The sequence below is a fragment of the Ptychodera flava genome, chromosome 3 (genome assembly GCF_041260155.1).
Source record: "Ptychodera flava strain L36383 chromosome 3, AS_Pfla_20210202, whole genome shotgun sequence".
Taxonomy (NCBI): domain Eukaryota; kingdom Metazoa; phylum Hemichordata; class Enteropneusta; family Ptychoderidae; genus Ptychodera; species Ptychodera flava.
The window spans coordinates 33050027-33062218 of NC_091930.1; the positions used below are offsets into that span (position 1 = coordinate 33050027).

The 12192-nt window shown below is 38.2% G+C and overlaps 3 protein-coding genes across 3 annotated transcripts; all 3 read right to left on the minus strand.

Annotated features, from left to right (window-relative positions):
- Positions 1–374: 374 nt before the first annotated feature.
- Positions 375–4289, minus strand: LOC139126258 (tyrosine-protein kinase receptor Tie-1-like). Its single transcript, XM_070692305.1, has 5 exons — positions 4182–4289; positions 2671–2781; positions 1946–2042; positions 1621–1720; positions 375–991 (listed from the first exon to the last, which is right to left on the minus strand). The coding sequence occupies exons 3-5, from the start codon at positions 2020–2022 to the stop codon at positions 938–940; spliced, it is 231 nt and encodes a 76-aa protein (XP_070548406.1). The 5' UTR covers positions 2023–2042; positions 2671–2781; positions 4182–4289; the 3' UTR covers positions 375–937.
- LOC139129216 (tyrosine kinase receptor Cad96Ca-like) lies at positions 2692–6897 on the minus strand. Its single transcript, XM_070694857.1, has 6 exons — positions 6848–6897; positions 6249–6477; positions 5183–5293; positions 4773–4960; positions 4182–4289; positions 2692–2781 (listed from the first exon to the last, which is right to left on the minus strand). Exons 2-6 carry the CDS (start codon positions 6400–6402, stop codon positions 2692–2694), a joined length of 651 nt encoding a protein of 216 aa, XP_070550958.1. The 5' UTR covers positions 6403–6477; positions 6848–6897.
- Positions 6898–7494: 597 nt separating this feature from the next.
- LOC139129217 (kin of IRRE-like protein 1) lies at positions 7495–10976 on the minus strand. The gene is made up of 6 exons (XM_070694858.1): positions 10970–10976; positions 10001–10276; positions 9358–9624; positions 8673–8932; positions 8042–8319; positions 7495–7651 (listed from the first exon to the last, which is right to left on the minus strand). Exons 1-4 carry the CDS (start codon positions 10974–10976, stop codon positions 8709–8711), a joined length of 774 nt encoding a protein of 257 aa, XP_070550959.1. The 3' UTR covers positions 7495–7651; positions 8042–8319; positions 8673–8708.
- Between the last annotated feature and the right edge of the window lie 1216 nt (positions 10977–12192).

Consider the following 12192-nt stretch of genomic DNA (forward strand, 5'->3'; position numbering starts at 1 on the left):
ATATTCTTAACACACCGGTCGACCGGACTAAATATTTTGCCCTCATCAATTTTCAGCATAAACGTTCAATTTAAGCAACGTTTTTTTCCGAGTAACTAAACAAAATTAGATAAAGTATATGTTGTCGAAATCGCTTAGTAGAAACGGTGAAACACTTAAATACAATACTGGCTTATAGACTTCGAAATTACTTCTCCAAAAATATTGTTCAACACTGTATAGATTAATTTGATATATTACTTTGTTCAAATCGGTATGTATGTATGTATGTTATGTATGTATGTATGTATGTATGTATGTATGTATGTATGTATGTATGTATGTATGTATGTATGTATGTATGTATGTATGTATGTATGTATGTATGTATGTATGTATGTATGTATGTATGTATGTATGTATGTATGTATGTATGTATGTATGTATGTATGTATGTATGTATGTATGTATGTATGTATGTATGTATGTATGTATGTATGTATGTATGTATGTATGTATGTATGTATAACTATTTATTGTAATAGCTTAGTAAAAATATAGTTGAGTCAGAATGCTAATTCTATAAAGCAAAGCATTATATAGGGATTCAACGAATACAATCTTCTGTATAATTGTCAAAGTATCATTATTGTACTAACGCATGGTAACCATGCATGTCATGTTTCAAAAAGAGTAAGTGCTGAAGTTGGACTCCAATCTTCTGGTAAAAGTATACTGTATATGAGTCGGAAGGTATAATCATGCAATTAATGAGATAAGGCAATAATAGAGAATCCATGAATAATTTCTTCTGTTTAATAACAAAGTTCCGGTATGATAATGACTATGCTAACTCAGAGTTACGTTATACGCATTCCAAAAGACAGGTTTATGTAGATCAAAGACAATGCGGGAGTTATAATTGAATCGTCTATTCCCAAATCATGGTAATGTTTCTTTACTCCGTAGCTGTAATCTTATCTTCATAAGCACCATTCATGTTGATGTAAACCTACGACAAACAAATAACAAACACATTAATTGAGAAAGAAAATAGATACACATAGTTATCAATGATAACCGGTTAAAACTGCAATTTTCAATCCCAGGTTCTCGCATTAGTGGAGCTCTCCTCCCAGTCAAACACTTGGCAAGTACGATGTTTAATTTCTATAACATTAATTACACAAACTGATCTTAAGCTTTTGTCACCTTCTGCAAATCCTGCAAACAGAGTTTATATAAGCGTTTGGTTGACGGTCGGTTCAATCAAATCGCCAACGGTCATTGATTCCCCACAACCAAAGTTCGAATTTCCTAAAAACGTGTCTTCAAGTCACGTTAGAATTTGAATATAACCACAGAGTTCGATCAGCAGCAGCTTCGTGTTGACCGCTTGGCAGTCTGTCTGCGTTTTTGCGGCCGGAAAAAAAAACAACTAAAAAGTGGCATTTTCTTGAGCCTGTGCCCGCGTGTTGTCTGTTTGGTGTCCACTTACACAATGAACGCCGCCATAGCTTCGCGTCCTTTTAAAGGGAGGCTACGCCTTTAAAACGTTTCACACTGTTCTCTAACCCTTCTTACTGTGACAAGTATTAATTGTGACAAGTATTAAGTCATCATGTCTCGAGTTACATTTACCTCTTTGTCAAGTTCCATTTCTTCCAATTCGCTAGCCAGCTCTTTGAACTTTGGCCTCCGTTTCGGCTTTTCGGACCAACATTTCATCACCAAGAGGTATCTAGAGAAGATTAGTAAACAGGCAGATTTGTATATCACGGCGTACAAACCAATCGCGTAAATTATAAGCAGGCCACAAAAAAAATTGAATTATGTTATTACCACACAACATGCAGAAGATTGAAGAAATATATTTTGTTAAGATTGCGTCCTCATTCTTTGGTCATTCTACAAGGGACCATCGACATTACAAAAGAATAAATCAATGAATATTATTCAAACTCACAGATCCCCATCGCAGTACTTGGGTTTGTTCATCCTACCCCCTTGCTTCAGATATGCTATAACCTCTTCATTAGTCATTCTGGGGTATGGAGTATGTCCTAAAATGTGTGTTACAAAAGAAAATATGTACAAATAATAATAATAATAATAATAATAATAATAATAATAATAATAATAATATAATAATAATAATAATAATAATAATAATAATAATAATATTTGGTTCTTATATAGCGCACATATCCACAAGTAGATGTGATCAAGGCGCTTTACAATTATTATTACCCCTGGTCACTGAACCTAATATGATACCACTCAACTCCTTGGGGAGCAGATAACAGCTCACATGTGCAGCCAATAAGCGCAGCAGAGCTAAACGCACACACAACAACCTCTGTCCTACCAGGTACCCATCACTCCTGGGTGGGGAGAAGCAATGAGGAATAAAGTGCCTTGCCCAAGGACACAACACCACAGCCATGCCGGGGCTCGAACTCACCATCCTTTGATCGTGAGTCCACTGCTCTAGCCACTGGCACATGATGCCTCCATAAGAAGTTAAATCATACAGCAAACTTAAAATGAGTATAAACAGGTATATGCTGAAAGCTAATTGCCAAATTTCCATGTCCGACAATAAATGACCGATTTATTTAAAAACAACAAAACAAGTCACGATGTTTCAACATGTATTCTTGCAATACGAACATAATTGTTAAAACCTACCTACTGTTACTATCTCCCATATCACGACGCCCAATGACCAACATCACTCTTTGTTGAAAATTCAGACGCCTTGATTGCTTCTGGTGCCATCCATCGTACACGTAATGAACCCTATGATGAAAACCGCAGAATTCACGCTTTACAACAGAACTACTCAAATATTGTAAGTCATTTCAAAAGTTTAATGTATATATGTATATATGTGTATATATAATTACAATATATATATATATATATATATATATATATATATATATATATATATATATATATATATATATATATATATTACATTCCAAGTTCTATCCATATTGCAAGTTCTATCCGTAAACTAAACGACCAATCAATGTCTGTCCACAAGCAGTCTAATCACGTGCTAACTATAATTAAACACATACCTGACGCAATAAGCAAACGCATCTCAACTATATCCAGTGATAATGGTATCTTTGATAAACTCAAAGGTGAATACAATACGGCGCTAAAGGCAAGCGGATCCACCGATCAAATTGAATATGTCAAGACCAACAAATCACCAAGGAAAAACAAAAACAGGAAACGTCACGTCTTGTGGTTCAACCACCCCCCCCCCATTCATCAAGAACGTGGAAACTAATATCAGCAAGAATGTTATTCAACTCGTTGACAAACACTTTCCAAAGGGGCCTTAACTTAACAAGATCTTCCATAGGAACGCAATCAAAGTGAGTTTAAGCTGTATGAAGAATATGACAAGTTATATCAAATCGCATAATTAGAGGGTAATCGCCGGAGATCAGCGTAAGGATCAGCCAGCTGATTGTAACTGTCAAGTCAAAGGTGTGATTTACAAGGCCACAATATCAACGGAGGAAAACAAGGAGAAGTTTTACATCAGCCTCACTTATAACACCTTCAAGACGAGCTTCACTACCACATACAATCGTTCCGTAACGAAAAATATAAGAACAATACTGAGTTGTCAAATTATGTATAAAACTTTAAGAGTAAGGAGCAAGTCTTTGACATGTCGTGGACAATTATTGACAAAGCATCAAGTTACTCTAACATAAGCAAGCGATGTAATCTATGTATATCAGAAAAGCTACACATTATCAACGGTGACAAATCTACGCTATTAAACAAACGCTCTGAGTTGGTTTTTAAATGTCGCTACAAAAATCTATCTATCTCTCTATCTATCCCTCTATCCCTCTATCCCTCTATCTATCTATCTATCTATCTATCTATCTATCTATCTATCTATCTATATATCTGTCTATCTATCTATCGGTCGGTCTGTCTGTCTGTCTGTCTGTCTGTCTGTCTGTCTGTCTGTCTGTCCGTCTGTCTGTCCGTGCGTCCGTCCGTCCGTCCGTCCGTCCGTCCGTCCGTCCGTCCGTCCGTCCATCCATTCATCCATCCATCCATCCATCCATCCATCCATCCATCCATCCATCCATCCCATCCATCTATCTATCTATCTATCTATCTATTTATTCGATCAGAGTGTGCAGTTTTTGGTCACTTACTTCTTTGGCATTGTTATGAACTCGTGAACCTCGTCCAAAGTTTGTGACTTTACAAATTCTGCCGCCATTTACCATTACATTCCTGGCAGCGAGATCTCCATGAACGCACTGTGTAGAACAGATGGTCATATTTAGCAAAACGGTATATGTACAGGTAGGATCGACAACGTTTCAATCGAGTAGCATGATCGAAATCACTTAGCAGATGAATTTTCATCGAATTCAATTATGACATTTGCATTTGTATTTGCAGCCATGTTCATTTACTAATTACATTTTCCTTTTGTGTACTCATTCATTCTCCATACTGTTCAAAGAATACTTTTAGCCGGCCAATTTTGTCCTTCATATAGCAGGAAGATTTAAGTATCCGTCAGTTTTAATCATCCTGCAGTACGCCCGCCTTTGCAAATTTGAAACTTTCCAATTATGTCATATTCCTCAATTTCAACGCATCTTTACACATATTTATGTATTGCTTTGGAAAACATTTTTGATGATGTCTTTCAGAACGCTGTACCAAAACAAACGGTTACGCTGTAGTTATGTCCAACGTCAGTAGGATATAAAATTGACACAAATATAACTTACTTTCTTCGATGACAGATACTCCATCGCACTTGCGACTTGTCCAGCGAAGATGATGAGGTCACCGCTAGTCAGGACGGGGGACGTTTCTCCAGCTTCCAGGTAGTCGGTCGCGATACATTCACGAGATTTTCTCAAATACTGCTGCAGGTTGCCGAGTTCCATATAATCAAACAGCATGTACACATCATCTTTAGTAAAAAAAGATAAAAGATAACGAAATGGCGACAAAATCGAACGAGAGCAGTAAAATGTTAAAGCCAGGTGTAATGTGTAGACACAGAATCACGACACATCGATATATGCAATACGTAAATGATCGGCGTCATATACGTGTACGGATTAATATTGCCAACAATATCGCTGAAATTTAGTTTGATGTTTTTCTCGACGGTGTTGGAAGCTACACTAACCTGTTTTGGTACAACATCCTACCAAAGACAATATGTGTTTGTGACGACCAATATTTTTCAGTAAGCCTAATTCATCCAGCAGACGCTTTCTGTCTTCTCCAGTAGCATTATCTAGTCGAGGAATCACAGAAACAGAACTGATTGACATAAAGATTAATCCTCTGGGGACAGGCTATGACTTAAGGTTCCAAGACAAGAAATTTGAATTTTTTAATCTAACAATTCTCTAACGGTTAATAAGCTCAGAACCCTGTAAAGTATACATTTTCTGAAAGCCTAGATATACGGGAACATTTTGGTAACCACAGTGTCTCCATTGTTTACATAACTACCACGTGACACGGTAATTTGCATAACCTTTCAAAAAACGGTTTTCCCTATGTTTTGTCTCAATACTTCAAAATATCTGACTCAAACTTGCTGAAATGCAAGCTGTCACAACGCTCTTCCAAATTGTGTCTCAGATTTTTTATATCTTGCTTAGTTTTTTTGGTGCACAATTTTAAAGAAACCAACTATGCTTAAATTCACTGCTCTGGAAGTTTTTCTGGCATAACAACTGTTGTAGAAGGTTTAAGAAAATTCTGAGACACACTTTTGAAGACCCTCCAGAAAGCTTGCACTCACACAAATTTCAGCCACATATCTCAAAGCATTGAAACAAAACATAGGGAAAACCGATTTTTGAAAGGTTATGCAAATTACCTGTCACGTGATAGTTATGTAAACAATGGTGACACTATGGTAATCAAACTGTTTCCCTGTATCTAGGCTTTCCGAAAATATACAATTTACGGGGGTTCTGAGCTAATTAAACGCTAGAGAACTGTTGTTTAAAATGGTCAATTTCTTGTCTTGCAACCTCAACATTTTATGTGATGTGAGATATACTGGGATAATTTCAAAGCCCTTTACATTTAAACATCTGTCTGTCTTTATGTCTATCTATCTGTCTGTGTCTGTCTGTGGGAATGTCTCTCTCTGTAACACATAAGAACACACACTCACAGACAATTCACATCACCAGATCACATGATCAAATCATAGTATATTAGGTGCATATTACCTTTGAGAGTCTTCAAGGCTACTATTGTCGGTCCCTCTATGCCTGCAAGTCCCCATGCTTCAGCTTTGGCAACTTTTCCAAATGTACCTTCGCCGATGATACCTTTCTGGTGGACCTTTTCTTTCGGGAACTCGAGGAGGATTTCAATAGGCATCTCGTACTCGAAATCAGCGTAAGAATACGGACGAAACGAAACGGGACGAGCTTTAATACTTGAATAGACATTAGGCTGTTGATATAAGGCCAATTTCGATTATCAAATATGGAATTCTTTTGAACGAAAAGTTACCCCAAACAAGTGCCATAGTTGTCCACCAAGTTGCGAGGTGACTTTTCAGTCCGTGGTATTTGATTAATATATTGTCTAGATGTACCGCTCATAAAATAACGACATGGCCGTTAACCAATCATGGAAGATTTACAACTCGCTTCAATGAGTAGTGATTTTACGGAAACAAAGATTACAAGCGCTATCAGTCATACGATCATACATTTCCAATGTTTTTGTAGGTAGGATGGACGCCATTTACGAGAAATCATGCAAAGGTTTTTTCGTGATAATATTATATTATTAAGTGTTAATGATAACAACGACGAACCTCATGCACAGCCTTGAACTCTATGTCTTGATAGTTGTGTTCGTCTTCTTCCAGCTGTATAGTTTTGACAAATAAAGCTACTTTGACACTTTTATAGCAACATCGAAGTTAAGTATTTTATATACTTTATGCTTCTATTCAACCGGGGCATCGAACTTAACAGTTTCGAAAGTTACTAATTATGTAAAATGTCTTTATATGACGAATTAAACTGGCCACCAGTCGCTTGGCTTTCTCTTCAGAGCACTGACTGTCCGGTCATTCAACGATATTCCAAAACAGTACTCGACAGCGTACGCCAATTTTGGCTCATGTTTGGTAGCTTCACTCGTTAAACACAATTGATACGTATAAAAATTCACCTTCTGTAAAGTCCAGAGAACGAATACGCCAAAGTGTAATTAGAATAAAGAAGAAATATTGTGGTTGTTATCTTAGCAGGGCAGTTGTTTTACACTCGCCGCCTTATAGGTTGGTGATTTTGTCACCAGACTTGAAAAGCTACGTCACGGTTAAGGCCACGTGTTTACAAAGGCTTGCGATGAATAAACCGTGTGACTAAATTGTTGCCTCCGTCAATAATCAGGTTGTGCGGATTAAATTCCAATGGGATAAGGCGATGTGTTAAAAATAGATCTTACCTTATCTCTGCAGACAGATTTTGGTCTCCCCACCGTTTTCTTTCTTCTTCTCCTCCTTCTGATGACAATAGCAAGGACAACACAAATGCAACCGCAGAAACAATGCCACATAATACAGAAGCTGTTATAGTTGATACAATGGATGAACTTGAAGATGATGTAACTAGCAGAAGTAAGACAAAATACAACGAATAATTTTTAAAAAGCCAAAGAATATGATCGAGTTGCCATTTTGTGCGAGCGAAATATTGCAATAAGCTAGAGAACACAGGCAGCAGTTCAGGGCACTGTTTTGACTGAAACCTGTTACAAACTTCGATCAAATACCGTGCACAGATTGTTTATCGCACTGTGATATCACAGCAATTGTACATATTTGCCACTTGAATTTTTTTTTCTTTCTGTTTAAATTCACCTTAATGTTTGAAATTTCAGAAAATGGACAAGGTTTTAAGTACTAATATCAAATACATATTCTTATATTTACAGTAATTCTACTTCAAAAATCAAAGAAAGTGTGTAGCGAACAATTAGGTAAATGGTATTCCCTTACCGTGTGTCTCATGCTCTGAGTCATTTACGTTAAGTTGGATCTCATGTTCGTCCACCCCGATATAATTTTCTGCAGTGCACACATACAATCCCATGTCACCGTCATTCACTGCGGGGATCAGCAATCTACTACCGTCACCCCTGGCTCAAGTTCTACGCCATTCTTCGTCCACGTGATATCCGCTGGAGGGTAGGCGTCCGCGTTGCAGTGAAGAGTCACAGGTGACCCAGAGGCGACAGTGATCTCCTCGTTTTCCGGGTTTGTTATAATTGGTCTATCTGCAATGTTGTTTTTACATATTTTTCTTGATTGCTTACCGACGCCACATAATACAACAATATCCGATAAGCTAATGTGTTTTGCCACTGATTTTAAGTAGGCAAGTGACCGTTAGTATGCCTTTTAATATAACCATTTGTGAATTAATAAGGTCAATGTACTAATTATGAGATTCAGTTTTAACAACATAACCCTCAACGTTTAGTTGTGCTTAAAACTCTGCAGACTAGTTTTCCCGCTCTTAATGGTAACGGCAATGCGTGGCCTGTTTAAACTAAATGATCTATCTAATAAGTAATATTCCACGTTTTACGTCACTATTAAAAAGATGTCAAATACCTTTTGAACTTACATTGAACAATTAGCTGAAATGACTTTGAGCTTATTGTCATGGAACCATTCCAAAATCTATTGGACGCTTCACAATATAAACACCGCTCTGCTGTCGGTGAACTTCTTCACATGTCAGTATTCCGCCGTCTGTTAAGCAGCCTGTATCGTTCATCCACGTAACATTTGCTAACGGATTGGCGTGGGCGGAGCAGATGACAGTAAAGTTCCCGTCCTCGATCACGATAATTTGTTCATTGAAATTGTTAATTTCTGGTGCATCTATTGTAAAGAGATAAAATAATTATGGCTGCAATTTATTCCTTTTCACACTGTGGATGAAAAAAATCAAGATAGAATTTTGCTCAAGTCAGCAGAATTCATCAAAACGTCGTTCGGTGCTTCGGTTTAGAACTACACACTCATTGAAATCAGTCAACAGTCACCACATAACTGTGATGCAAAAACGAGGAGAACCATATACGACAGGGAGAATTTTTTCGCAGTGAAATCGGAAAGGCTGCCAAAAGCATTTTACGTAATGTTCGAACTAGTACTTCAACTTATGTTGTCAACAATGCGTTTCAGTAAGCGTTCGGATCTCTGTGCTTGAAAACGTGTATATCTGTGTTGAATATTTCGCAAGAACACGTTTAAGTATTCACTCATGTGTAGTAATTACAGAGCAAGAACGCCGCGGTACTTACACTGTACATCCACAAAGATGGACGAATTTCCATACCCAATGTGTCCGTTGAAATATGTATTATTGGCGTGACATGTATACGTTCCAGCGTCTGATATCGCTGAGTTTGTGATGACCAGTGTTTGGCTATTGCTGACGATGTCATCATTGGGATCGATCCAAACAATATCCCCTGCAGGATTAGCATCAACAATGCAGCGTGCGAGGTAGACATCGCCCTCTATCGCTGTACCACCGTTACTGTCTTCTATTCGTACCAACGGTTCATCTGAAATGTTCCATGATTGGTTGTTTGAAATTGTTAATTTCAAAAAATAGTTTTGATGTATTGAAGCTTGTCTTCCCTTTATTTAATGGAATAAAATACTAATACATTTTGCACCTTTTAAAATCGCGTCAACGTATTTTAATGCCTTGAAATAATAGTTCCTCCGTATCTGTCTCTATATGTCTGTCTCTGTCTCTGTCTCGGCCTCTCTTTCACTCTCTTAGTATGTTTGTCTGTCTCTCTCTGTCTCTATGTGTCTGTCTCTCTGCCTGTCTTTGTTTCTCTCTCTCTCAAATTTCTCTGCTCGTTTCTTTCCTTTGTTTGCTTTTGTCTGCATTTTAAAGACAAGCAGAAGAGCCTGCTGTTTATAACTTACAGTGAATATTAACGTCATATGACACATTTCCTCGTCCGGTACTGTTATCAAAATACATATTTTCAACCACACACATGTACGTCCCGTTGTCTTGCCTGGTGACATTGCCAATCAGCAATAACCCGCCATTTGCCATCCGTCCATCAGGTCCTAACCAGTAAAAGTCATGTACAACTTCAGGATTACCAAACTCTGTAATTTCACAGACAGCAAACACCTTGTCGCCTTCCAATACTGGTCCGGTCGTCTTGTTTGTCACGGCTACTGCCGCAGGGTCTGTTAATATCAAAAAGGTAAGGAGATAATAAGATCGTAAGGAAGTATTTCAGTGTACAACAGTTAGGTAAGAATGACTTTTCTGAACTGTAGTAATTACATTGGTTTTTTCACCTAGATTAATTACTTACATACTGTGCGGCTTCAGCTGAACGTTTCTCCATCTCAGAATGCCGTGCAAACCATCCCCCACACAGAATGCATCGTACGGGAGGGTCAGTAAAAATTATTTACTTTTTGCATTGCGTTAATTGTCCCACTTACTTGAAAACAATTCTGTAGAACCTGAACTAAGATAATGATAGATGTATAGCAGAAAGTTTACCAGAGGAAAATTTTATTGGCCTCTAAGTTTGCAATACTTGATCATAATCTTCCTCTATATTAGGAATATGGACATTAATAAACATAGGAACAGTGAACAATAGAATTTGAAGGCTTGGTAAAGATTACAATATCGAACTAAGAGTAGTTTGAAATAATCCTACTCTAAAATATATTATTTTTGATTATTTGTGTTAGTCATGTGGACTATGGGGATGGGGTTTCGGCTCACTTCGCGCTGAGTGATGTAATTTGCCAAATATACCCTCCCTGCGGACGTTTAATTCTAATTTTAATGCTTAACCAAGATTTTGAAAAAATGGGGTTGGGTCTCTTGATTAGTAAAACAGAGCTCTTAACAGTAAATACCTGACATGGGATTTTAAATAATAGAAGATCTTCTTTTAAGAATTCATTTCCTTCTAGGCTGTAACTCTACCAATAAAGCTAGACAACAGTATTTGCCTATTTGCCAAATTGAGCATCCTAGCACCACGTTAGGGCTGGGATGAGGTTTAAGTTGGTTAAGACCTTAGAGCGTCAATATAGGCATCGTGAGGGTGGAATAGGATGGGGGACTACCAGGCCAAATTTCACGGGCAAATAGCCATTTTTGGCGACCCCCTGAGCAGGAGACTTTTGTCCATTAGGTGCACCAACCTGTACAATGTTCAAAAAAACATAGCTATATATTAGTCCTCCCCAGTAGAGTGTATTTTCACTGAATTTTTCTTTGGAGTACCAACATAAGCATCAGCAAGGGTGGGGTTGTGCTATATCTTGAAATATCTATTCTATATAAAGACCCCTCCCCGCCTCACTGCCAATAAGGCTGTAATTAATGTAAAAAACAATGATAATGACTTATCCCGCGAGACACTTCTTTCAGCCCTGTTTTTGGTGGGGAAGAACGCAAAGAGGCTTTCAGCATACCAGATGCCTTAGTGGCTGGGGAAGACCCTGGAAGGGACAAGCAGCCCCATACCCATCAAACAAATCAGTCTGTTAGAAAAGCATGGGAGCTTGGCTATTAACGCCTTTTGCTGGTCCCAGGGCGAGGTCATCATAAACTGTATAATCAAGCAGCAAGACGGAATCCCCTGGATCAACTCACTAATTGTCGAAGGGTACAGCAGATACAACTATGTCTGGGTGAAAAGTCTTTCCCGCATCTTTATTGACTTGACTCGTCATAAAGACCTAAGACACCACTGTGAGCGGTGCCTTAAAGGGTTAGCCCAAGAGGACCAGCTGGAGGAGCAAAATGGGTAAGCAAGGGGCTCGTAAAATGGAAATGCGGAAGGCCGCTCTAGGTCTCTTAACATTACGAAAACACTTAAAAGCGTCTTTTTGTCCCATTCGTCATCTATGCCGACTTCGATACCCTTTCCAGGAAGGTAGAGAACCCCATCACTCCAGCGGCTAGCAGCACCACCATTACCAGCCAACACAAGGCATGCAGCAACTGTTATGTGCTCATTCCGAGCAATTGAACGGCCAACCCACGGGTACTCTACAGGGGACCCAACATGGTACCAAGGAAGAACAGCACATATAGGGATGATCCATTAAGATGGGCAGTTCTATAAAGC

What these genes read in the sequence shown, in the direction of transcription:
- LOC139126258 (XM_070692305.1), bottom strand. Translation starts at nt 2,022, where the DNA reads ATGACTAATGAAGAGGTTATAGCATATCTGAAGCAAGGGGGTAGGATG. An exon ending in AAGTACTGCGATGGGGATCT is followed by an intron (nt 1,721 to 1,945) that starts GTGAGTTTGAAT and finishes AATCTTCTCTAG; the next exon opens with ATACCTCTTGGTGATGAAAT. An exon ending in AAATGGAACTTGACAAAGAG is followed by an intron (nt 992 to 1,620) that starts GTAAATGTAACT and finishes TGTTTGTCGTAG; the next exon opens with GTTTACATCAACATGAATGG.
- LOC139129216 (XM_070694857.1), bottom strand. Translation starts at nt 6,402, where the DNA reads ATGCCTATTGAAATCCTCCTCGAGTTCCCGAAAGAAAAGGTCCACCAG. An exon ending in AGCCTTGAAGACTCTCAAAG is followed by an intron (nt 5,294 to 6,248) that starts GTAATATGCACC and finishes TTCCTCGACTAG; the next exon opens with ATAATGCTACTGGAGAAGAC. An exon ending in AGGATGTTGTACCAAAACAG is followed by an intron (nt 4,961 to 5,182) that starts GTTAGTGTAGCT and finishes TTTTTACTAAAG; the next exon opens with ATGATGTGTACATGCTGTTT.
- LOC139129217 (XM_070694858.1), bottom strand. An exon ending in ATATGACGTTAATATTCACT is followed by an intron (nt 9,625 to 10,000) that starts GTAAGTTATAAA and finishes GGAACATTTCAG; the next exon opens with ATGAACCGTTGGTACGAATA. An exon ending in CATCTTTGTGGATGTACAGT is followed by an intron (nt 8,933 to 9,357) that starts GTAAGTACCGCG and finishes TCTTTACAATAG; the next exon opens with ATGCACCAGAAATTAACAAT.